This window comes from Erythrolamprus reginae, chromosome 10 (assembly GCF_031021105.1).
Source record: "Erythrolamprus reginae isolate rEryReg1 chromosome 10, rEryReg1.hap1, whole genome shotgun sequence".
NCBI lineage: Eukaryota > Metazoa > Chordata > Lepidosauria > Squamata > Dipsadidae > Erythrolamprus > Erythrolamprus reginae.
In genome coordinates this window covers 21,092,611-21,118,273 of record NC_091959.1, presented here as the reverse complement: position 1 = coordinate 21,118,273, position 25,663 = coordinate 21,092,611, and the positions used below count along the sequence as shown (strand labels likewise).

General features: G+C 42.7%; 1 protein-coding gene across 1 annotated transcript in view; it reads right to left on the bottom strand.

Moving 5' to 3' along the window:
* Nucleotides 1-25,663, bottom strand: part of AGBL1 (AGBL carboxypeptidase 1) — a 376,387-nt gene that overhangs the window by 262,567 nt on the left and 88,157 nt on the right. Inside the window, exons 9-12 of the mRNA XM_070763167.1 lie at nucleotides 25,509-25,592; nucleotides 22,818-22,904; nucleotides 21,789-21,937; nucleotides 19,308-19,395 (exon numbers count right to left, since the gene is read on the bottom strand). Of these exons, the coding sequence (XP_070619268.1) occupies nucleotides 19,308-19,395; nucleotides 21,789-21,937; nucleotides 22,818-22,904; nucleotides 25,509-25,592 (408 nt within the window). The remainder of the gene's footprint in view (nucleotides 1-19,307; nucleotides 19,396-21,788; nucleotides 21,938-22,817; nucleotides 22,905-25,508; nucleotides 25,593-25,663) is intronic.

Here is a 25,663-nt window from a genome sequence, read left to right as displayed (position 1 = left end):
GCAACTGGACTTTCTGGGTTGCTTTTGTCCTCAAAGAGGTTTTATTTGTCATCCACTGCAACAATATCGCCAAAAAGGCTTCTAGAGTTATTAACCTGATCCTACACAGCTTCTGCCCTGGCAATCTCACGCTACTCACCAGAGCCTACAAAACTTTTGCCAGACCCATCCTTGAGTACAGTTCATCTGTCTGGAACCCATACCACATCTCGGACATCAACACCCTTGAAAATGTCCAAAGATACTTCACCAGAAGAGCCCTTCACTCCTCCACTCGAAACAGAATACCCTACAAAAGCAGACTATCAATCCTAGGTCTAGAAACCTTAGAACTACGTCGCCTAAAACACAATCTAAGTATTGCCCACAAGATCATATGCTGCAACGTTCTACCTGTCAATGACTATTTCAGCTTCAATCGCAACAACACAAGAGCACGCAACAGATTCAAACTTAATATTAACCGCTCCAAACTTGACTGTAAAAAATATGACTTCAGTAACCGAGTTGTCGAAGCGTGGAACTCATTACCTGACTCAGTAGTGTCAACCCCTAACCCCAAACATTTTTCCCTTAGACTATCCACGATTGACCTCTCCAGGTTCCTTAGAGGTCAGTAAGGGACGTGCATACGTGCACCAGTGTGCCTTCTGTCCCCTGTCCAATTGTCTCTCCTTATCTCAATTATCTTTTCTTCCTTTCAAATATGTTCATCTATACTTTTATATCTTTTCTTCTATTCTTTTCTTTACTTATATTATTACATATCTTTCTCTTCAATGTGTATTATATATATGGAATAAAAAAATAAATAAATAAATAAATAAATCAATCAATCAATCAATCCAAGAAGATTCTTCATTCCGAACTGAAGAAACTTCTTGAGTGAGAAGAAAAATGTCTTTAAGTGGGGGGGGGGGGGGGCGGAGGGAAGGAAAGTCCAATTGCCTTTTAACAAGAACCTTTGGGACACTGGGAAAAATTCAGTCTTGCTATTCTTCCAGTAAGGTGATAAAATTACTTCTGGTGGTGCAGCAAGGTGACTTTATGCCCACACTTATCCACTGTAGACTACATATTATGAATGAATGAATGATTATCTAGGTCCCCAGCAGTCGGGTTTCAGGCACGGTTACAGCACGGAAACCGCTTTGGTCGCGTTGATGGATGATCTCTGGCGGGCCCGGGACAGGGGTTTATCCTCTGTCCTGGTGCTCCTCGATCTCTCAGCGGCTTTCGATACCATCGACCATGGTATCCTTCTGCACCGGTTGGAGGGGCTGGGAGTGGGAGGCACTGTTCTTCAGTGGTTCTCCTCCTACCTCTCTGGCCGGTCGCAGTCGGTGTTAGTGGGGGGTCAGAGGTCGGCTCCAAGGTCTCTCCCTTGTGGGGTGCCTCAGGGGTCGGTCCTCTCCCCCTTGCTATTTAACATCTACATGAAACCACTGGGTGAGATCATCCAAGGACATGGGGTGAGGTATCATCAATATGCCGATGATACCCAGCTTTACATCTCCACTCCATGCCCAGTCAACGAAGTGGTGGAAGTGATGTGCCGGTGCCTGGAGGCTGTTGGGACCTGGATGGGTGTCAACAGACTCAAGCTCAACCCGGATAAGACGGAGTGGCTGTGGGTTTTGCCTCCCAAGGACAATTCCATCTGTCCGTCCATTACCCTGGGGGGGGGAATTATTGACCCCCTCAGAGAGGGTCCGCAATTTGGGCGTCCTCCTCGATCCACAGCTCACATTAGAAAACCATCTCTCAGCTGTGGCGAGGGGGGCGTTTGCCCAGGTTCGCCTGGTGCACCAGTTGCGGCCCTATTTGGACCGGGACTCATTGCTCACAGTCACTCATGCCCTCATCACCTCGAGATTCGACTACTGTAACGCTCTCTACATGGGGCTACCTTTGAAAAGTGTTCGGAAACTTCAGATCGTGCAGAATGCAGCTGCGAGAGCAGTCATGGGCTTACCTAGGTACGCCCATGTTTCACCATCACTCCGCAGTCTGCATTGGCTGCCGATCAATTTCCGGTCACAATTCAAAGTGTTGGTTATGACCTTTAAAGCCCTTCATGGCATTGGACCAGAATATCTCCGAGACCGCCTTCTGCCGCACGAATCCCAGCGACCGATTAGGTCCCACAGAGTGGGCCTTCTCCGGGTCCCGTCAACTAAACAATGTCGGTTGGCGGGCCCCAGGGGAAGAGCCTTCTCTGTGGCGGCCCCGGCCCTCTGGAACCAACTCCCCCCGGAGATTAGAACTGCCCCTACTCTCCCTGCCTTCCGTAAAGCTCTCAAAACCCACCTTTGTCGTCAGGCATGGGGGAACTGAAACACCTCCCCCGGCCACGTACAATTTATGTATGGTATGTTTGTGTGTGTGCTTGTAAATATAGTGGGGTTCTTTTTAAAACTATTTTAAATACTTAAATTTATTGAATTTATTTGGATTTGTACGATTGTTTATATTGTTTGTTGTGAGCCGCCCCGAGTTCGCGGAGAGGGGCGGCATACAAATCTAAATAATAAAATAAAATAAAATAAATAAATATGAGGTGGGTTTCTACCAGTGTGGTCTAGTGTGCCCAGTGATGGGTGCTGCCCCCACAAGGGCATGGGATGCAGGTTGATGCACTATTTATTGAATACTTAATAGCTTTTTTATTGTCCTTCCTTCTCTAGTACCTTAGTACGATCCTTAATTACTTTTAAAATAGGAAATAATTAAATAGTATGTTTTTACCCATAAATGCCTTAATCATTATCTAGAACTGAACTTTTACAGCAATTAAAGAAAGTTGAGCTACTTACCTAATCTGTTATCATACTGAGCCTTGTGGGATCAGTACAAAACCTGAAAATGTTCCTGTGCTCCTCAACAAATAATGCTGTCTATCATTTGTCCTTTTTGTGGCTATTCAAATAATGGGACTTCATCAACTGAAAAAGACTCCAAGCACCTATTTGAAAACTTACCTTGGTCAGTAAGCCACTCCCACCCAGTCACAGGACCTTTAAGCCATCCCCCCAATCACATGAATGTCAAGCCACTCCCACCTGGTCACATGGCCGGCAAGCCACTCCTTCCCAGTCAAATGACCATGGAGCCACACAATTAGCCATGCACACAGCGTGATACTAAATTTGTTTGCAGCCCTTCACTGGGTGTGCTGCTCCAGTAGTGACCCACCAATTATGCAATCTTGGCTCAATGGCTCCTGTGCAGTCTGGGCCGGTCCATGCATGCTACCATCTTTTTGGGACTTTTCTGGGGGGTTTTGCTCTCTGTGCATGCGTGGAAGTAAACATTTCTTTCTCTGCATGTGCAGAGGTGAATTTGTGCAAGGGGACACACGCACATAGTCGCGATGCACACCACTAACTCCATGATATAGTAGGATTGTGGGGAAGGGAATATCCTTTCATGCCCTCTACTTATTGAGCCAAATTCTGCTTCCAAGGCTTCCTTTCGAGGCAGATGCATGCAAAGAAAAGCAAAGGAGTGTAGCTGTGGTTGAGATCCATGTCCAAAGCATGCAGAGAAATTCAGTCCCTGGGGTTCCTGGAATTTAGTTTTCCTCTTCCACATTGTGTCCCTCAGCAGTTTGGGGATCATTCTAAGGCATAAGTTGGTGGGGGTTTCCTCAGGAAAAGCTTCAGTGTGTCCTTTCCATAAATTTAGATTTGTGCCTTGTAGGAGGTCCATAATACTAATACTAATACTAATACTACTACTACTAATAATAATAATTATTATTATTATTATTATTATTATCATCATCATCATCATCATCATCATCATTATTAAAGAAACATAGAAGACTGACGGCAGAAAAAGACCTCCTGGTCCATCTAGTCTGCCCGTATACTATTTTCTGTATTTTATCTTACAATGGATATATGTTTATCCCAGGCATGTTTAAATTCAGTTACTGTGGATTTATCTACCACGTCTGCTGGAAGTTTGTTCCAAGAATCTACTACTCTTTCAGTAAAATAATAGTAGATCCTTGGAATTATTATTATTATTATTATTATTATTATTATTATTATTATTATTATTATTATTGCTACAACAACAACAACAACAACAAAGGGACCTCAGAGGTCTTCTAGTCCAACCCTCTACTTAGGCAGGAGACCCTACACTATTTCAGAAAAAAGGTTATCCAACATCTTCTTAAAAACCTATAGTGTTGGGGCATTCACAACTTCTGGAGGCAAGCTGTTCCACTGGTTAATTGTTCTAACTGTTGGGAAATTATTCTAACTGTCAGGAATTTTTTAGTTCTAAGTTACTTCCCTCCTTATTTAGTTTCCACCCATTGCTCCTTGTTCTTCCTGTTCTGGTTTCTGGTAGAACTTTAGCTATTACAAATAACTCTTACTAAATGCAGTATTTCATAAACAAAGAAACTCCATCTTTATTTCTCTTCCCTTCCGTATTCAAAATACAGTTCATACTAGCACATTCCTCTCAGCCCGTTATCTTTCTTAATTGCATTCCTCATACATTCCTCCCAGCCTTCTCCATTTAACAAGATTTATGTACTCACAACATGATTCAAAATCAGCAGAAATGACTGTAAAATAACACAGAATGCATTTGCTTGCTTGGGAGCTGAACGGAAACCTTTCATTTTCGCCCTACAACATTGAAACTCCACCCTTCTTCCCCACTGACCCCCTGACGTACCAAATACATCACTCCAGTATTTAACCCATTCCTCCCCTTAATATCTTCTTCCAAACACCTGTTCTTTACGTTTTTGGACCCTTCTGAATTTAGGATTGACCCAGCGAACGTCTGATTCTTCCTCGCTAGATTCTGGACTCATGGCCACATCCTGTGGCTGGCCTCCCACCTGTTCTACTACCTGTAACCCCGGGCCCACCACTAATTCACAAACACTATCTGTATCAGAGTCCTCAATTTCTTTATCATCCTCCAACTGACCGGGTGCTTTGGAGAATAGGTTGACTCCCTCTTCTTTGTGGGAGTTTTAAGGTTGGGGAGTTTTCATGATCCTTTTTTAAAGGTTGATATGACATGTAGGAACGGTAGCATTCTGGTGGCCACTATTTAGCATCTCTACAAATCCCTGGGACATTCTTCAAACTTTAGGCCTTCTAATCAGCCTTTAACATGTTGAGTTTTTTTCCCCATTCCATAACATTTTAGCTGGATTAAAATGTGTAGAATAATATGGAGGAGCAAAATATATAATGGCTATCATCTTTTCCATGATTTATTTAGTAGATACAACAGCTGGACACCATCTCACTGAGATTTTTTAAAAACATGTTTTATTTTATTTATTTATTTTTTATTTATTAGATTTGTATGCCGCCCCTCTCCGTAGACTCGGGTCGGCTCACAACACAATAAAACAGTTCATAAACAAATCTAATAATTTACAATTTAAAATATTTTAAAAAACCCATTATTAAGCAGACATACATACAAACATACCATACATAAATTGTACAGGCCCGGGGGAGATATCTCACTTCCCCCATGCCTGACGACAAAGGTGGGTTTTGAGGAGTTTACGAAAGGCAAGGAGGGTAGGGGCAGTTCTAATCTCTGGGGGGAGCTGGTTCCAGAGAGTCGGGGCCACCACAGAGAAGGCTCTTCCCCTGGGGCCCGCCAAATGACATTGGTTAGTTGACGGGACCCGGAGAAGGCCCACTCTGTGGGACCTAATCGGTCGCTGGGATTCGTGCAGCAGAAGGTGGTCTCGGAGATATTCTGGTTCGATGCCATGAAGGCCTTTATAGGTCATAACCAACACTTTGAATTGTGACCAGAAATTGATCGGCAACCAATGCAGACTGCGGAGTGTTGGTGTAACATGGGCATAACTTGGGAAGCCCATGACTGCTCTCGCAGCTGCATTCTGCATGATCTGAAGTTTCCGAACACTTTTCAAAGGTAGCCCCATGTAGAGAGCCTTACAGTAGTCGAACCTCTAGGTGATGATGGCATGAGTGACTGAGCAGTGACTCCTGGTCCAAATAGGGCCGCAACTGGTGCACCAGGCGAACCTGGGCAAACATTTTCTCCAGAACACCAGATTTACTTCAGCCATGTATTCTTCAGTGTCATGGTAATTTACCTTGGCAGGTAGAACTTCGCCCCCAATCATTATCAGATCCCATTAAAATGGGATCTCAAAAGTTTCTGAAGGACACAGCGAATTCTATAAGGAACTGAAGTTGATGAGCCAGGACATCTGACTCTCACTTTAGACAGAACTGTTTGTGACACAAGTGATGGGTGGACAATCATTTCAAGACTAAAGAAAGAATAGCCCAGAGCAAAGTGACTTGAAAATGTGGTAGGTCCACTGCTGAACCTTGAAACCAGCAAAGGCTTCCTGTGACTTGTTATAGGCAGAATTCATTCATATTCCTAATTCCGTGCAATAAAATTACTCACTGCATTTTTTAATAAAGATTTGATTTGGCAATTAACTTTCTGATAACTTGCTGAGCAAATAAACAAATAAAATTGGTGGCAAATGACAGGTTCCGCATCAAGTCAGAGTCAAAAGGAGGAATTAAAATGTGTCAAATATTTCAGGGAACAGAACCCTGTGAAGCAAAACACAGATTGTCCCAGAGTATTGGTACCTCTTGCTTTTCCTTTCTGCCTGTTTTTCCACAGACAGAAAAGATAAAATATACACCAGAATTCTCTTTCGACAATCAACTTTTTCTTTCTCCTTTTTGGGGGGATTTTTTTAAAAAAAACAGACACAGTTTCAAGGCTGATGGTGAAAGATTTCCCATTAGGCGTGATGAAGAGCTAATTCACGCATTTCAAAGAGACAATATCATAGCAAATTGCATTCCTGAGGACATTCCAGACAATAATTTCCCCCACCTAGCACCAATTATCCCACTGCTGACATGTCCTATTCTGAAGTGCCCTGTGGATTTTCTCCCTTTCACTTTTTGATTGATGCTATTCTTGTTGCTGCATCAAAATGCAAAAATAAAAATAAAATACCCAAGCCCTATCAAATAATAATAATAATGCCAGATATCCTGTTGGAATTTCCAAAATATACTGTACATGTCATTGATTTTTCAGGTGGATGGTCTAATGCACCAAGACAGATTCCTTGTGTGTCCAATCACAGTTGGCCAATAAAATTCTATTCTATTCTATTCTATTTTATTCTATTCTATTCTATTCTAGGCAGTAAATTTGTAAATGATTTTGTGGACACACACACACACCTCTACATATGATGTAGTTTCTTCTGCTTGATCAGGGGGTTGGATTAGAAGACATCCCAAACAGATCAAACAACTCTCTCTCTCTCACTCACTCTCTCTCTCTCCCTTCCCCCCCTCTCACACACATGTTAATATATTCATGAACTGGGAGAGCCATGTTAACAAGGTCAGCCAATGAATAGGCATAGCAACTAAGTCAGCCAATGGGAGCTAAACATTTTTGAGTCTGTGCAAAGAATCAAAACTGAAAATTTAAGATTAAGGCTGGGCGGGGCTCAGTCCACTCTGCTCTCTTTCCATTCTGTATTCTCAGCCCACTCTGTGCTTGGCTGCTCTGCTGAAATGAAACTAACTCCTGCTTGTGTTTACTTGAAGAAATAATCTGCTTGTGGTATTGTGTGTAATATGTGTGTGTGTGTTGGGTGTGTGTGTGTGCATGCATGTGTGTTGTGTTGTGTATGCTTATAAAGAAGTTTATGAATCCAGCTGAATCAGTCATCTGTGTCTGCTTCTGGAAATTGTTTTTTATGCAATTCTGATATGGCACTCCAAACCAGTCTAGCCTATGTCAAATAATTGCAATGTAGTGCTGTGGATTAGGCACATTTGAGGATTTGTTTGTTTGTTTGTTTGTTTGTTTGTTTATTGATTTGGTTTGGTTTGGTTTGGTTTGGTTTGGTTTGGTTTGGTTTGATTTGATTCGTATGCCGCCCCTCTCCGTTGACTCGGGTTGGCTCACAGCAACAATAAAATAATGTACAACAAATCTAATAATTTAAAAAACACTAAAAACCCTATAAGTTGTCTAAAGTCACAATGAGTGAGTAGGGTGGCCATATACATTACTTAAACAAAACACATACACACACACACACACACACACCTAGACTGATTCAATGATCATAAATTTCTAAGCTCAGTTGAATTTACTGCCATTTTTGGCCACGAGTCAAGAATCTGGGAGCACCTTTGCTGACCAACTAATATTGTTATAAACCATACAAGCTTTCAGGAGCTGTTAATAATATTTGCTGTTGGAAAAGATCTACAAAATTCTTGGGAGTTTTTTTCCCCTCCCTCACAAACTGAGGTGGTTCTTGTCCTAAAATATCTTTCAATCTTGGGAAACCTTTCCCTCCGAGAAAAAAAGAAAAGTTAAAAAGAAAATAACTATACCAAAAGTCATGCAATTAACATGCAGATGCAGTGCAGCTTTATAACTGTCAGAGCCCAAAGTTAGATCTGTCTCCTTCAAGCCTTCCATCCTCCTCCCATTCCATCTGGCATTATCCTGTAATTAATAATCGACCTAATTATTATTGTTGCTATTATCATCACTTACTGTGGCAGAATGTTCAAAGTGCTTTGCAGACATTATCCAACGACTCCTCCCATCCTCCTTCCTCAGCTAAATTAGCCGAATAAGAAGCAAAGAGGCTGATGGTCTTTCAAGAACGCACTCAAGTTTAAAACAACCCAGCACAAATCCTAGCTAGCCTTGACTGATCTGGAAGAAGCTAAACCCACTGCAACAGCTTTGCCAAAAAAGCACTAAGAATCACAAACTTAATTCTACGCAGCTTCCTCTCTAGAAGCACCGATCTACTAACCAGAGCATACAAAACATTTCTCAGACCAATTCTTGAATACAGCTCGCCTGTATGGAATCCACACTGCATAACAGACATTAATACAATTGAAGGAGTCCAGAAATACTTCACAAGAAGAGTGCTCCACTCCTCCTCATGCAACAAACTACCTTACTCCTCCAGACTTCAATTACTATGTTTAGAAAATTTACAGCCATCTCCGAACTGATTTAACTATTGTTCATAAAATCATACATTACAATGTACTCCCTGTTAGCGACTATTTCACGTTTAACAACAACAACACAAGAGCATGTAATAGGTACAAACTAAATGTAAATCACTCCAAACTAGACTGCAGAAAATACGATTTCAGCAATAGAGTGGTCAACGCCTGGAATTCACTACCCGACTCTGTTGTTTCTTTCCCCAATCCCAAAATCTTCAACCTTACATTATCTACAATAGACCTCTCCCCTTTTCTAAGAGGTCTGTAAGGGGCGTGCATAAGTGCATCCTTGTGCCTAGCGTTCCTGTCCTAATGTCTTTTTATCTTTTCTATCTCTACTTTATACTTATACTATGTTAAACATACTACAATACAATACTATATTTGTATGACAAATAATAAATAAAATAAAATAAATAAAAAATAAATTCATAGATGCTGAACTTGTCAGCTGGAGACTGCTAGAGAAAGCCTGGTGAAACTAGTTGCGGCCCTATTTGGACAGAGAGTCTCTGCTCACAGTCACTCATGCCCTCATCACCTCGAGGTTCGACTACTGCAATGCTCTCTACATGGGGCTACCTCTGAAGAGTGTTCAGAAACATCAGATCATGCAGAACGTGGCCACGAGATTAACCATGGACCTTCCTAGATACACCCATGTTTCATCAACACTCCGCAGCCTGCACTGGTTGCTGATTAGTTTCCAGACACAATTCAAAGTGTTGGTAATGACCTATAAAGCCCTACATGGCATCAGACCAGATTACCTAGGGCAGCGTTTCCCAACCGGTGTGCCGCGGCACACTAGTGTGCCGCGAGACACAGCCAGGTGTGCCGCGGAGCTCCTAGGGAAGCTCCAGCTGGGCGGGGCGCTGCCGGTGCCTGAGCAGGCTTTCCCAAAACGGACGGAGAATGCCCTCTCTCGCAGCCCCCTGGCTGGGAGCGCTTTCGCTGTGAGAGAGGGCTTTCTCCGTCCGTTTCAGGAATGCCCACCCCTCTCCCACGCACGCCGCTCCCCTTTTCTCTCAGCCCTCCCTGGCTTCGCTTCTCAATCCCTCCCTCCTTCCATCTTTCCTTCCCCTCAGCCGTTCTGTCTGGGGGTCTCCCGGTCTTCCCTTCCCCGCCTCCCAGGCTTTGCCTTCACCACCCCCACCCCCTTTTTGATTGGCAAGGAGTCCTTTGCCGCATCCTGCAGTTCGCACTCGGCTCGAGGCCGCTTTCCCTGGCTGCGCTCTTTCTTTCTCTCTCTCTCTCTCCCGTGAGGCGGGGGAAGGAAAAAAAGAAACAAACAAAAACTTCTTGCATCGTGCCCGTGCGCGCGCTCGTGCCCGCGCTCGTCCCTTCAGCAGCGAGGGAGGGAAGTCAGAGGGCGAGGGAGCGAGCGAGCGCTCTTGTCCTCGGTGCCCTCTGCAGCCTGCCTTCCTTCTTCTTTGCCGCCGCTGAGGGACGGAGAGAAGGATAGAAAGGAAAGAGGGAAGGAGGAAAGGGAGGGAGAGATAGAAAATAGATAGAAAGGAAAGAGGGAGGGAGAGATACAATGGAAAGAGGGAGGGAGAGATAGAAAGAAAATAGATAGAAAGGAAAGAAGGAGGGAGGAAAGAGGGAGGGAGAGATACAATGGAAAGAGGGAGGGAGGAAAGAGGGAGGGAGAAATAGAGTGAAATGGAGGAAGAGATATTTTTATGTCCAAACTTTTCTTTAGCCCCCCCGCGCCCCGCCCCGCGCCCCCCCCGCCTGAGAGAGAGAGAAAGAGAGACATACAAGAGAGAGAGAAAAAAAGAAAGAAAGAGATAGCAAGAGAGAGAGAAAGAGATAGCAAGAGAGAGAGAGAGAAAGAGATAGCAAGAGAGACAGAGAGAGAGACAGAGAAAGAGAGAAAGATAGAGAGCGAGAAAGAGAGATAGCAAGAGACACAGAAAGAGAGAGAAAGAGAGATAGCAAGAGAGAGAAAGAGAGACAGAGAGAGAGAGAAAGAAAGAGATAGCAAGAGAGACAGAGAAAGAGAGAGAGAAAGAGATAGCAAGAGAGACAGAGAGAGAGACAGAGAAAGAGAGAGAAAGAGAGACAGAGAGAGAGACAGAGAAAGAGAGAGAAAGAGATAGCAAGAGAGACAGAGAGAGAGAGAGAGAAATAGAGAGAGAGAAAGAAAGAGACATAGCAAGAGAGACAGAGAAAGAGAGAGAAAGAGAGAGAATGAAAGAGAGATAGCAAGAGGGGCAGAGAGAGAGCAAGGGAGAGAGAAAGACATAGAGGGAGGGAAGGAGGGAGAGAGAAAGAGAGCAAAAAAGAGAGGAAGAAAGAAAGAGGGATGGAGAGAGAAAGAAGGGAAGGAAGGAAGAGAGAGAAAGAGGGAGGGAGAAATAGAGTGAAATGGAGGAAGAGATATTTTTTTTGTCCAAACTTTTCTTTAGCCCCCCCGCCCGCCCCCCGTCCCCCTGTTCAGTGTTCCCCAGGATTTTGAAAATATGAATAATGTGCCACGGCTCAAAAAAGGTTGGGAAACACTGACCTAGGGGACCGCCTTCTGCCACATGAATCCCAGTGACCGGTTAGGTCCCACAGAGTCGGCCTTCTTCAGGTCCAGTCAACTAGACAATGTCATTTGGCGGGACCTAGGGGAAGATCCTTCTCTGCCGGTGGCCCGGCCCTCTGGAATCTGCTTCCCCTGGAGATTTGTACTGCCCCCACCCTCTTGGCCTTCTGTAAAAACTTAAAGACCTATTTATGCCGCCAGGTTTGGAGCCATTAGACTCTAGCCCCCTGGCCAATGAATGCAGTATGTTTTAATATGTGAATGGTAATGGACGATTTTAACTCTGTTAGTGTTTTTTTAAGTTTTAGTAATATTAATTGGATTTTTTAGTTATGTATATTGTATATTGTTTTTAGACATGTTGTGAGCTGCCCCGAGTCCTCCGAGAGGGACAGCATAAACAAACAAACAAACTTCAAACCATCCATTTTGCCTTGTTACATCAGAGACTGGAAAAGACTGATGGCAGTCCATATTTGGATACTGCTGCACGTCTACATTGCTGATCCTAGTGTAATCCATGTGAACAGTTTGCCAGAAGAACAAACTGCAAATCAGATCGTTTTATAAAGGCTACCGTGATCGTTTTTCCTGTCGGTTGAAGTCCCTTCCTGCATGGATCTGTCACTTCGCGCAGGGGGAGAACAAGTGAATGGCACTGTCACCAAGACCCTTTTGACAGAAATGTTTCTAATAATCTCAGTAACATGAAAACATTGCTCTGGAGAGGAGAAAGGAAGGTAGCACATGACCAGGGCTGTGACTGTCGCATCTATCTTTCTGCGTGAACTCTCCCTGCTTCTCCATGCAGAGCAAAATGGATAAGAGTGGCGATTACACTGTATGCTCTGCACAGTAACCCAGCATACGGTAGAGAAACAATTGGTGTATTTTAAAGGCTTTCCGATCACAAACAAAGCCACCACTAATCACAGTGCCTGCCTGTTAGCTCTCTGCCATGAATCTCTGCACTAGAGCCAGTCTTTGCCTGAGAGTGATGGGCTCACTCCAAATTCAAGGATGCGACAGGAATCATCGTCTTCAAAACTGGTTGCATCTCAGTATGAGTCTCAGCGCCGAGCTGACTTATTTCTCAATCCAAATGTCTGCCTTACGTGGGATCGGATCATGCAATTCCTTGAATTGCAAAGGGCTATTGAATTACTTTATGATAAACTCAACCATCACTCAAAATCACAAGAAACGGTTCTACCAGAAAATTGTCCATCTACGTCCATAGGGTCTATAGAGCAATAGCACTTTGACTTATATACCGCTTCATAGTGCTTTTACAGCCGCCTATAAGCAGCTTACAGAGCCAGCCTCTTGCCCCCAACAATCCGGGTCCTCATTCTATCCATCTCGGAAGGATGGAAGGTTGAGTCAACCTTGAGCCTGGTGAGATTTGAACTGCCCAATTGCAGCTAGCAATCAGCTGAAGTATTTATTTATTTATTTGTTTGTTTGTTTATTTATTGAATCATTGAATCATTGAATCGTTGAATCGTTGAATCATTGAATCGTTGAATCGTTGAATCGTTGAATCATTGAATCGTTTAGTCGTTTAATCGTTTAATTATTTAATCATTTAATTAATTAGATTTCTATGCCACCCTTCTCCACAGACTCAGGGAGGCTCACAACAAATGGATACAACAATACAATGTGTAAGAAATCTAATTTAAAACAATTCTAAAACCCAATGCATTAAAAAATAGTCATCCACATTCATTCCACATACATTGGCCGGAGCTAGACATAACACTCAACGGCCCCAAGCCTGCCGGCAGAGATGTATTTTTAGTAGCCTGCAGTACTGAACTCTAACCACTGAGCCAACCCGGCTCTTATATTATATTGGCTGATAATAACTGTTGATAATTTCAGGCAGAGACCATACCTAGGGTCCTTAGCATGCAAAGTACATGTTCCCCAATACTGTGGAAAATATAGGTCCGTGATGGGGAACCTATGGCGCGCATACCACAAGTGGCACACTGAGCCATATCAGTGGCACGTGAGCTCAGGTACAGAATGCATGCGCTTGCCAGTCAGCTGATTTTCGGGCCTTCTGGGCTCACTGGGAGTCAGGAAACAGCCTGTTTTCAGTCTCCAGAAAGAGTGGGGAAGGCTGTTTTTGTATTCCCCAGCCTCCTAGAAAGGCTCTGAAGCCTGGGGAGAGCAAACAAAAAAATTAGGATGTTTTCAGCTTCTGGAGGACCTCCGGTGGAGGGGGGAGGCCATTTTCACCCTCCCCAGAGTCCTAGAAAGGCTCTGACACCTGGGGAAAGCAAAAAAAAAAAAATAGAACTTCCGGTTTAACCGGAAGTTGGCAAACAGGATGTTTTCAGCCTCTGGAGGACCTCTGGTGGAGGGGGAGACCATTTTCACCCTCCCCAGAGTCCTAGAAAGGCTCTGACGCCTGGGGAAAGCACAAAACCATGGAATTATGGGTTGGGCACGCACATGCTCCTTCCCCCTTTTGGCATAGGCACCAAAAAAAGGTTTGCCATCACTGGTATAGGTTCTCCCAGGCCTCCATATAATCTAGACTCCACAGCATATTTGCATCAAAAATGTACAGCGGTGCTGGAGAAGGACTATTCTACAACAATGGGGGGTTTTTTTTCTGTACTCTGAAAGAGAAATTTTGCTCATGGTAAGGCTGCTTTCTTGCTCCCTTGAAATGTTTTACATAGCAGACTGCAGGAATAACAAAGTATACAACCAACACCTCCCGCTGGAGGGCTCACGTATTATGCAACATATGCAAGCGTTCCTTTAGAATACATAACTGTCTAGACCAATAAAGCATTGTGTGATTATGCTCAAAGTTATGACATTAGACATTCACTTCTGATCGGATATGTCTCAAGCTGTTGCTGTAAGTTAAAGGTGGATAATCAGCTAAAAGGTCACGATTTTAAAAGGAAGAAACTGAGAAAAGGGCAGGTTATTATTTGTCTCCCACAAGGTACAGATACAGGTACAAATACAGATTAACAGAGTTGGAAGGGACCTTGTAGGTCATCTAGTCCCACCCCCACCCAGCAGACCCTACACTACTTCTGACATATGGAAGACCAGTCTCTTCTCTAAAGCTACCAGTGATAAACTTCCCACAATTTCTGAAGGCAAGCTGGTCCATTGGTTAAGGTGTGGGAGAGGAGGTCGCAAAGGCTTCTTCTAATCTGAAGCTGATTCTCTCCCCCACCCCCATCGCCCCAATGAGATCATTGTTATTTTTCCCCTCCAATGTGATTGGAGTGATCTGGGGTGGTGCAGTGGTTAGAGTGCAGCTCTCCAGTCTACTTCAGCTAACTGCTAGCTGTAGTTCAGCAGTTCAAATCTCACCACCAGCTCAAGGTTGACTCAGCCTTCCATCCTTCTGAGGACCCAGATTGTTAGGGGCAATAGGCTGATTCTGTAAACCACTTAGAGAGAGCTGTAAAAGCACTAGAAAGCTATATATAAATCTAAATGATAATGCTATTGCTATTCTTAAGTTATATTTTGGATAAACTATCATCAGAAAAACCCAGGGTACTTGTAGCCATAGTTCCCTCTAAGCTGAGCAGTGAGCAATCGCTCACTTAAAAATCATCATCAACTCAGAGTTTTCCAAACCTGCCCAGAAGCCGAGAGGGAAAGAGTGAGAGGGAAGGAGAGAGAGAGGAAGAGAGGAAGAGAGAGAAACAGATAGAAAAAAGAGAGGAAGGAAAAGAGAAAGAAAAAGAATGGGAGTAAGGAAGAGAGAAAGAAAATCAAAATCTAGTTTGAAACTAGCTCAACTATTTAAGTGGCATTTTGCTATTGATAGAGTTGCCCTATTATGAGCTCACTGTTATAGACACACAGTACAGTATTTTATTTTGAAATTCTCTGAGGCAAAACAGGGTGGGTTTTTTATTTGTTTGTTTGTTTGTTTGTTTGTTTGTTTGTTTATTTAATATTTCTGTGCCGCCCAGTCCCGAAGGGACTGCCGCTCAGACACTATACTTTTCCGCCCACCCACCCCCCAAAATTAGAGGGAACACTGCTTGTAGCCTAAAAGGTTTGCACCTGGGGGGAATTGGTTGATTCTGCTTAGAGAGGGCTGTAAAAGTACTATGAAACGGTATATAAGTCTAAATGTTATTGCTAAGTGCTATTGCTAACTCTGCCCACTGCCAGGAGTTCGATCCTGACCAGCTCAAGGTTGATTCAGCCTTCCATGCTTCCAAGGTGGGTAAAATGAGGACCCAGATTGTTGGGAGCAAAAGGCTGATTCTGTAAACTGCTGAGAGAGGGCTGTAAAAGCACTATGAAGCAGTATATATATCTAAATGCTATTTCTATTGCTTTTGCTATTGCTCATTTTCTATTATAATATTTTCTATTATTTTATTTTGCATTCCATGTCAAGCTTCTTGTTTCCATGTTGACAGTTCTCCAACAATCTGATCTACTGATCTACTCAGTGGGGCAGTAACATTATCAACCAAGCTACTGAGCAGTGATTGTAAGAAAAAGAAAAAGACTTCCTAGAGTTGAAATCAAGTTATAGTGACTTCATCAATGCATTTCTTGTAGTTGTAATACAGAAGAGTTTTGTCCTTAACTCTTTTTCTGAACTTTTACTATAGTCTAAAGCTTTGACATCCTCTGATCATTTCCCATCCAAGTTCTAACTAATGACTCCAGTTTACTTATCCAAGATCAACCAAGATAAGTAAACTGGAGTCATGTTTAGAAACCACCCACTTCCATCATAAAGTGACTCTATGAAGATTAGAGAGAGCATTATGAAACCACAACCATTTGACCACTTGGTATTACTGTTTAAGTTTGAAGGCCAACTCTTATTCCAAAATGGAAGACATTTGCAACACCAAACCTCCCTTTCCCTAGGATTTCTCCTGAAATAACAAAATTTAATTGAATTATAATTCAGATTATAGCAACCCTGTTCCAACAGCCCAGTAATATTCTGCTTGTAGTAATAATTTGCAAAAAGCGCTACCTGCTTGGATTTCAGATACCATCTTCAAGTTCAGTTTTGCATCATAAGGTATTCTAATTATGTATTATACCAAGCTGTTCAAAGCTCTTTGCATTACCCCAGCAATGTTCATAGAAAAGCGTATTATGATTAGATCAGGATTAATACCTGCATGTTACAACAAGAGAAAGGAATGTATGATTGAGCGATACCAAGTGGGTTTAGAAAGCTTATTAATGACATCTCCTCTCACTTTCTCTTCCTGACATTACTCGTCTCTCCCTGTCCATTTACCACACTATTGCAGAAGGCTTTGTGCATGTACAGAGGGTTAAAAAAAACAAAGTGGCAATGTCCGGGCATGTGGGCAGAGCCTCGCATTGTCACTGCTATCGGTTCTCCAAACCATGGGCAGTCGCCACTACCGGTACTGGGCCAAACCGGTAACATTTTATCCCTGATACAGAGGTTGATATTAAGCCGGTTTGGACCGGTTCACGTGAGCTGGTAGTAGCAGCCTGTAGGTGGCCTGCCCACCTGCCTGAATGCTATGGTGTCCTATTTAGGCACATTTTCAAACCGCATGCATGTGTGAAAGCCCCACGAGTGAGCAAAGCACATAAGCGGAAGGACGTGCATATCAGAAATAAGTTTATTTCTGGAGGTAATATTACAATGCAAGATAATGGTTTGTAACCATAGGAAAGGCTGATGTAAGCCATAATCAGCATGTAATCATGGGTTTGTTAATTGTGCTGCAACCTGATTGGCTGTAACCTATATATAAGGGTAACACCCTTGCATGGGTGTGGTTTGTGATCTAGTGGTTTGTTATAGTGGTCGGTGGTTTGTGAGTTGATGGTTTAGTGGTTTGTGGTTTGTGGGGGATTGCAGTGGTGGATGTAATAGTAGTGTATGATAATATTGTGATAGTTTATTGAGAAATATTTTGCTAAGAAGAAAAATAAAACATATTTTTACAAGAAAGCCTGCTGCAGTGTTTTTCATTGAAGACTTCAATTAAGTATAGTTGTAAACTGTGGCTAATTTTCACATGCGCAAAACTCCCACAACAGTGCACATGCATAGAAGGGGCACATAGAAAGAGTGCATGCATGCACGCTCACATTTGCAAACTGGTAGGGAAAATAAATGAATACCACCCCTGGTTGGATGGTGAAGGAGTATAGGTAGCATTATCTGGCCCTGTAGTACTAGCTATAACCTTCAGAATACACTTCCAAGAAATATTATGGAATAAGAAGAGCAATAGATTTGAGGTGCCAAGTAGATTTTGGAACAATTAAAATGCAGGAACATAAATTCAATGACAGATTTGTAGCTGTTCAGAGCAGTATGGAATTAAATTCACTCTATTTCCCATCCAGGAAAATGAAACGGGGAGAACCCCATTCCATCATCTGCAACCAGGTTACAATTAAGAACTTAATTGTACTTCCATAATTTAATTGCACCAGTCAGCGGTGATTTAACCATGACATAGTAACAGCCTTCTTAATGCTATTATGGCAATAATCAAACTCTATACGCTTGCATCTGTTTACAGACCTGCTACAGTAGAAACAACTACTCATGCTAAGAGAAAGTGGAAGTAACAGAATTTGAGGGAACCACTGTCAGGTCTGGAAGCTGACGGCTTTTACTTTTTTGTAGTCAGGCCTGCAACATTTTTGACTGTGGGAAAATGGGAGGGGGCATTATATGGAGTAGGTGATATGTAGTAGTCTAAATAACATTCTTTCCAGAAAGTCAAGGGCGTCGTGCCCGGCAGCTGAGAGGAAGTGATGGGGAACATTGCTCTCCGGTATCCGCCCCTGTGGCTCCTTTTGTTATCTCCTCTTTCTCTTCCATCTTCACCAACTCTTCCCACCACCCAGGCTTCAGATCAGTGCTGGGGGTCAGCACCCTGGACAGCTCCCTTTCACGGTACTGCTTAATTATCTAGAGATTTGGATTAATGTCAGCATTCCAATAAACACCCCCAACAAAACAAGACTCCGGGGCTAGAAGTTCTTCAAAGTTCCAATTTATTAGAGATGTCATATTGGGAACATCTGGGAAAACCCGAATCTGAACGCTTCTAGGTTTTCTCCACCCAAACCAAAATTTAAGTCCCTGCCCAGCATCCATTTGCCCATCATACGATCCGATCAGGCACCATCCAAAACTGAAGACGCAAGGGCACCTATTGGTGCAAGATATGTCGTCTGCGCATGCGCAAGCGAAATCTCATGTGAGGATGCATGCAAGAGTGAGATTTTGGCAATTTTTGGCAATATTTTTGCTTCCACGCATGCGCAGCAGCAAAAATAGGAGAGCATTGCTGTAATCTCACTCGCATGACTGCCTTCACATGAGATTTTGTTTGCTGTGCATGTACAGAAGCCCAATCTTTTGCGGTGGCATGCGTGCACGCATAGGGGATGTATAGCTGCGTGTGCTTCCCAAAATCACTACCGGAGCATAGTAGCTGACTGTTCCAGTAGCAGGCCACCTCTGTAGCCAGATGAATACCTGGTAGGTAGATTTTTTCCTCCCCCATTTTCCTCTCCCCAAACTAAGGTGCGTCTTATACTCCTGTGCATCTTGTACTCCAAAAAATGCAGTAATTAGCATTAATAGGCAGAAGCATATGGAATGATAATTGACAGGAGGCTCAAATGCCACACAGGAAAAGGGATACCAGACACTTACTTACTTGTAATAACTGATGTCATAACCGACCCGAATCCAGTGAGGTCTGCCCTGCAGAGCTTCCTTCACTGAATACATGACTGGTTGCATACCTACACAAAGAAAAGGTGGCGGGGAGAAGGAGAGATGTGATATGATTTCCACTGCAGTGGAATGGGAATAACCTTTTTACATATGGTATATTTATGGATGAAGATAGAAATAATACCTCAAATATATATATATCTCAAAAAAATAAAGGGAACACTTAAACAACACAATATAACTCCATGTAAATCAAACTTCTGTGAAATCAAACTGTCCACTTAGGAAGCAACACTGTTTGAGAATCAATTTCACATGCTGTTGTGCAGATTCAACTTTGTACAGAACAAAGTATTCCATGAGAATATTTCATTCATACAGATATAGGATGTGTTATTTGAGTGTTCCCTTTGTTTTTTTTGAGCAGTGTATATATATCACAAGGACATTCTGATGCACCTCCACTGCTGAAAATCTGAAATGTTCTGCAAGTTCTAAGCAAAACCTTTTCATGCCAATCCAAGACTGTATGACTTTGATTGAGTTGACCACCTCTGATGTCATCAACAATGTTTCCAGATGCCTTCAAATGGTTTTCCATTTGGGGGGGAAATGAAAACAATTGTGCAGTACATTTTGACAGCCGATCCGATGTTTGATTAGTTCTGTGCATCAGTTGTTCAACCTGTACAATTGGAATTGCTCCACCACTTTATATGAAACCACAAGCCCTCCAAGTTCTCTTTTCATATTATTTCTGTTTTCAACTTTCCTTCAACCCAAGCCATCACCATTTCTCTGATTGATATACATCGAAGAGTACATTATTGGAGTCTGTGCCATAACCCCAAATTGTTTTGATTTTATAAAACTTGCTTCTGTTCATCAGGAAGGTCTTCAGTGAAGACAAACTGCTTTGCACAAGACTTCCAATAAAACAGAAGAATATTTGGCCGGGCAAAACCTCAAGCGCTTTTTCAGATATCAGAAGTCAGTTAGGTGTCCAATGAGCATCTGCTTCTGTATCCCTCCTACCTTTCAATTTTGTCATTTTGGACATGGAACTTCCATCCTTTTGGATCTGGTGGCAGAAAGGGCAACAGCAAATCTCACAGAGAATTTTCACTCCTTTCCCCAAATTGCAAGATCCAGAAAAGCATAATTTTAAAAATGGATGGTTTTTTTTTTAAAAAAAAACCAAGCTCGGTTGTCATTTATGCAGGTTATATTATTAATGAAAGTATTAAGAATTCTAAATTGGCATTATGTGATTTTAGAGTTTTATTGCAATTGAGGGTGTTCATTTCTAACGGTTAAAACCAAGTTTCCAAATGGCAAAACCTCCAAACTCCCTTTCTATGCCTCCGCTATTTCTGACATTTGAGACATGTGAAGTTGTGAGTCTTCTGACTTTTTTTTTTTGTCTTCAAGACATCATGGTGATGTCTGTCAAGTTTTGTTTCAGAAATAGTTGACCATTGCCTTTTTCTTTCTAGGGCTGAGGGAAAGTGATTGGCCCAAATTCAGCCAGCTGGCTTCACACCCAAGGCAGAACTAGAATTCCCAGCCTCCCAGTTTCTAGTCTAGGCCCTTTAACCACTATATCAAACTGATTGATTGATTGATTAATTATCAAATTTCTATGCTGCCCTTCTCCTGGGACTCAGGGCAGTTCACAACAAACACATGAAGAAATCTAATATTTGAATGTACTAAAAACTCACTACTAAAAGCATAAAAGTCTAATTTACATTAATTCAAAAAACCCCTACATATTTAAGAAACAGGCAGCCACATTCATCTCCATTATTCTTTATTCATGGGTCAGGGATATCAAAATTTCTTAGTGCCCCCAAGCCTGTCGATAGAGATGTGTTTTCAGAGTTTTGCGAAAGACTGCGAGGGTGGGGGCGAGGGTGATTCCAGAGGGCTGGGGCCACCACAGAGAAGGCTCTTACCCTAGGCTCCGTCAGATGACATTATCTTTTGCTTCTCTTACTTTACTCATATTGTATGACAGCATAATAACAAATAATAAGTAAATATCATATGAACCACTCATTGGTTCAACCTTATTCACAGCTATTGATTTACTCCAACTTTACATTCTCTCCACTTTGGCTAACATTTATTTTCTCTCCATGCCCTCATTTGTCTTACAGCCTGAGAAAGAAAATGTATCGTTTTCAATTTATTCTAGCAAAGAAGGGGATTTTTGTTGCTGAATTTTAATTTATCACTTAAGATTTTTCCCTTTAATTTATCTGCCCAAGAAAAGAAGTGGTTGGAATTCCATGTAACTAGGCACCAGCATGGAAACTATCTCAGTACACAGTAAGAAAATTGAAATAGAAGTGTTCTGGAGGATCCATGTTTTAAGGGCCCATTCACTTGACTTTCCCAGGAAAAGGTCTAACCAAGGACACATGCTCAACCCCTCTCTCAATAGGACACCTCTTACCATAATTAAACTGGCTGTTTGGCTTGTCACAGTTGATGACGTTGAAGCAGTAAGGAATGGCAGACTTCATGGCACTGACCTCAAAGTAGAACCACTGATGGTACTGTGCATTGTTGATGTCAGGGTGGAGGATCAAATCATATTCATACCTGGATCACAAAGCACAACAGCAGAGTCTGAAACATCCATGAGATACAAAATAGGTTTGTTGGAGAGCACTCATTGGCAGAATCCATGGAATATTCAACCACATATTAGAGTCATGATACACAGGCAGGCAAGGAGAATAGTAGAAACAGAGACCTAGTCAGCTGGCACGCACTGGGAACTTGATGTCTGTTGCTATAAGCTGAATAATCAGCATTAGACTTAAGATATACTGTATGGTGGCTTAGCTCAATGGTTGGGTCTCCAAATCATTGTATTCCATATAAAGCTAGGGAAACATCTGCAACTTCCAAACCTCTGTCTATCTCCTGAAACAGTGCTTTGAGAGTGAGCGTGGTCAATTTGGTAATTAGTAATTTCTTCCTTGGGTCATTTCGGTCTTCCGAAAGTAACTTTTCTTAATAACTATGCTATGAAGATGAGCCGGGGTGGCGCAGCAGGTAGAGTGCTGTACTGCAGACCACTGAAGCTGGCTGTAGATCTGTAGGTCATCAGTTCATATCTCATCACCGGCTCAAGGTTGACTCAGCCTTCCATCCTTCCGAGGTGGGTAAAACGAGGACCCGGATTGTGGGGGCAATAGGCTGGCTCTATTAAAAAGTGCTATTGTTAACATGTTGCAAGCTGCCCTGAGTCTGAGGAGAAGGATAGCATAAAAATTGAATAAATAAATAAAAATAAATAAATAAATCCCCTCTTTAATATGATGGATTTCCCAAAAGTTAAACATTGTGGTTTATATTTCCTTCCCGCTAGATAATGTTGGCAAAACCTAAGAATTTGTTTGCCTTCCATCATGGACGTTCCCTAAATGGCTTGGGACACCTCAGATACTTTGCTGGGACTATTTGCAATACTTACTCCCGTACTTGGATGGCTTTGCAGAGATTCCCAGATTCAAATTTGGAAAAGAATTTTAAGCCGTCTTGTTGATCTGAATGCAAAGCACTGAAACAGAAGGGCAGCACGATTAGTGCAAAATAGCTGAGGCTGAGAAATAGCTAGACCTGTTAAGCACTGAAGAAATTAGCAGAAAGCACTGGGACTCAGGGAAACAGAGGTACTTCATAACGATTAGGTTCCCCATAGCTTTCTAATTAAATTTACATTCGTCCCTTTTTTTTTTGCTGGAAGAACGAGGTGGCTTATATAGAAATCACAATGCATTTAACTCTACATCCACAATCCTAGGAGCAAGTTTGGGTTGGTAGAAAATTACTCCCCAAACTAAGAGCAAAATTGCCATACAAATCATTACTTGAACCTGGGTTCCTCCAGTTCAAGCCCAACTATAGCAGTGATGGTGAACCATTTTTTGCTCGAGTGCCGAAAGGGCATGGGGTGCCTCAGGGATCGGTCCTTTCCTCCCTGCTATTTAATATCTACATGAAACCGTTGGGTGAGATCATCCAAGGGCATGGGGTGAGGTATCATGATGATACCCAGCTTTACATCTCCACCCCTTGTCCAGTCAGCGAAGCAGTGGAAGTGATGTGCCGGTGCCTGGAGGCTGTTGGGGTCTGGATGGGTGTCAACAGACTCAAACTCAACCCTGATAAGATGGAGTGGCTGTGGGTTTTGCGTCCCAAGGACAATTCCATCTGTCTGTCCATTACCCTGGGGGGGGAATTATTGACCCCCTCGGAGAGGGTCCGCAACTTGGGCGTCCTCCTCGATCCACAGCTCACATTAGAGAAACATCTTTCAGCTGTGGCGAGGGGGGCGTTTGCCCAGGTTCGCCTGGTGCACCAGTTGCGGCCCTATCTGGACTGGGAGTCACTGCTCACAGTCACTCATGCCCTCATCACCTTGAGGCTCGACTACTGTAATGCTCTCTACATGAGGCTACCTTTGAAAAGTGTTCGGAAACTTCAGATCGTGCAGAATGTAGCTGCGAGAGCTATCATGGGCTTCCCTAAATACGCCCATGTCACACCAACACTCCGCAGTCTGCATTGGTTGCCGATCAGTTTCCAGTCACAATTCAAAGTGTTGGTTATGACCTATAAAGCCCTTCATGGCACCGGACCAGAATATCTCCGGGACCGCCTTCTGCTGCACGAATCCCAGCGACCAGTTAGGTCCCACAGGGTTGGCCTTCTCTGGGTCCTGTCAACTAAACAATGTCGTCTGGCGGGACCCAGGGGAAGAGCCTTCTCTGTGGCAGCCCCGACCCTTTGGAACCAACTCCCCCCAGATATCAGAGTTGCCCCCACCCTCCTTGCCTTTCGTAAGCTCCTTAAAACCCACCTCTGTCGTCAGGCATGGGGGAATTGAGACTCTCCCTCCCCCTAGGCTTATAAAATTTATGCATGGTATGCTAGTATGTATGATTGGTTTCTAAATTGGGGTTTTAAATTAACTTAAATATTAGATTTGTTTACATTGTATTATTATCGCTGTTAGCCGCCCCGAGTCTGCAGAGAGGGGCGGCATACAAATCTGATTAATAAATAAATAGATAAATAAAATGTATGCATGCCCACACCCATAATGCAATGTCCTTCCCCCTCACACACATTCACTGCAAACCCCCTGCCCCCCATGTGTGTTAGCCAGCTGATTTTCCACCTTCTGCTCCAGGCTTCAGGAAAGCCTCTGGAGTCTTTGGATGGCAAAAAATGGTCCCAATGGGTCTACCGGAAGTTTGGAAATGAACTTCCTGTAGGCCAGTTAGGCTGTTTTTCACTCCCCCCAGGCTTTAGGAGGTTTTCCTGAAGTCTGGGGAGGGCAAAAATGGACCAACGGGCCTACCAGAAGTTTGAAAACTGGAGCTGACATAGGTCACCCTATATTCACTGGAGCTGGAGATGACATAGGGGAACCCCTCATATGTCCTCAGATGTGCCACCTATGGCGTGTGTGTCAGAGGTTCGCCATCACTGAGTTTTTTTTAGCTTTTAATTTTTTTTACTATTTTCAAAGACAAAAAAAGACATACATAAAAATACAAAACAAATCACATAACCAAAAACGGAGCTCCAATCGCTCGGTCTCCATAATAAGAAAAAAACTTTTGTTAATTAGATCATTTCAAAGGAAAGAAAATAAATATCTCTATTTATATACATTTCAAGATAATAAATTTACATAGTCTTGGATTCATTGAGAAATTCTTCTATTGAACAAAATATAGACCAGACCCTATCCCAGATTTTATAATATTCGGTCTCTTCTTGATTTTTCAACTGCCTTGTCATCATGTCCAGCTCTGCACATTCAATAATTTTCCTAATTACCTCATCTTCTTTTGGGACTTCTGCATCTTTCCATCTTTGATTGAAAACAAATCAAATATTGTATATCTTTTTTATATTTATGTGATGCAATGCCTAATAAGAAGAGTTCTGGAGTTTTCCTAATTTCCTGATGTGTAATTTCTTTTGACCAATCACTGAGTTATAGTGTCACCACACTACCTTGGTTTGCCTTCATCCTGTCTCCAGAAGAGGACCCCCCAGGAAAGATTTTATGAATGTGCAGAAGAGGAGGAAGGACATCAAGAGTCCATGACTCACTAACAATGGCCTCAACTCACAAAAATTCACTTACTCAGTGCTGTCTAAATTGAAGACAACTCGTTTGATTATATCAGCTGGCTGGACCACACGGCGGACGTCGTCAAATATTTTGACCCTGTGGTAAGAGGGGAGGGGGAAAAAAGAGCTGAGGTGGTGGTGAAGAGCATGCCCAGAAGAAACCTTCTT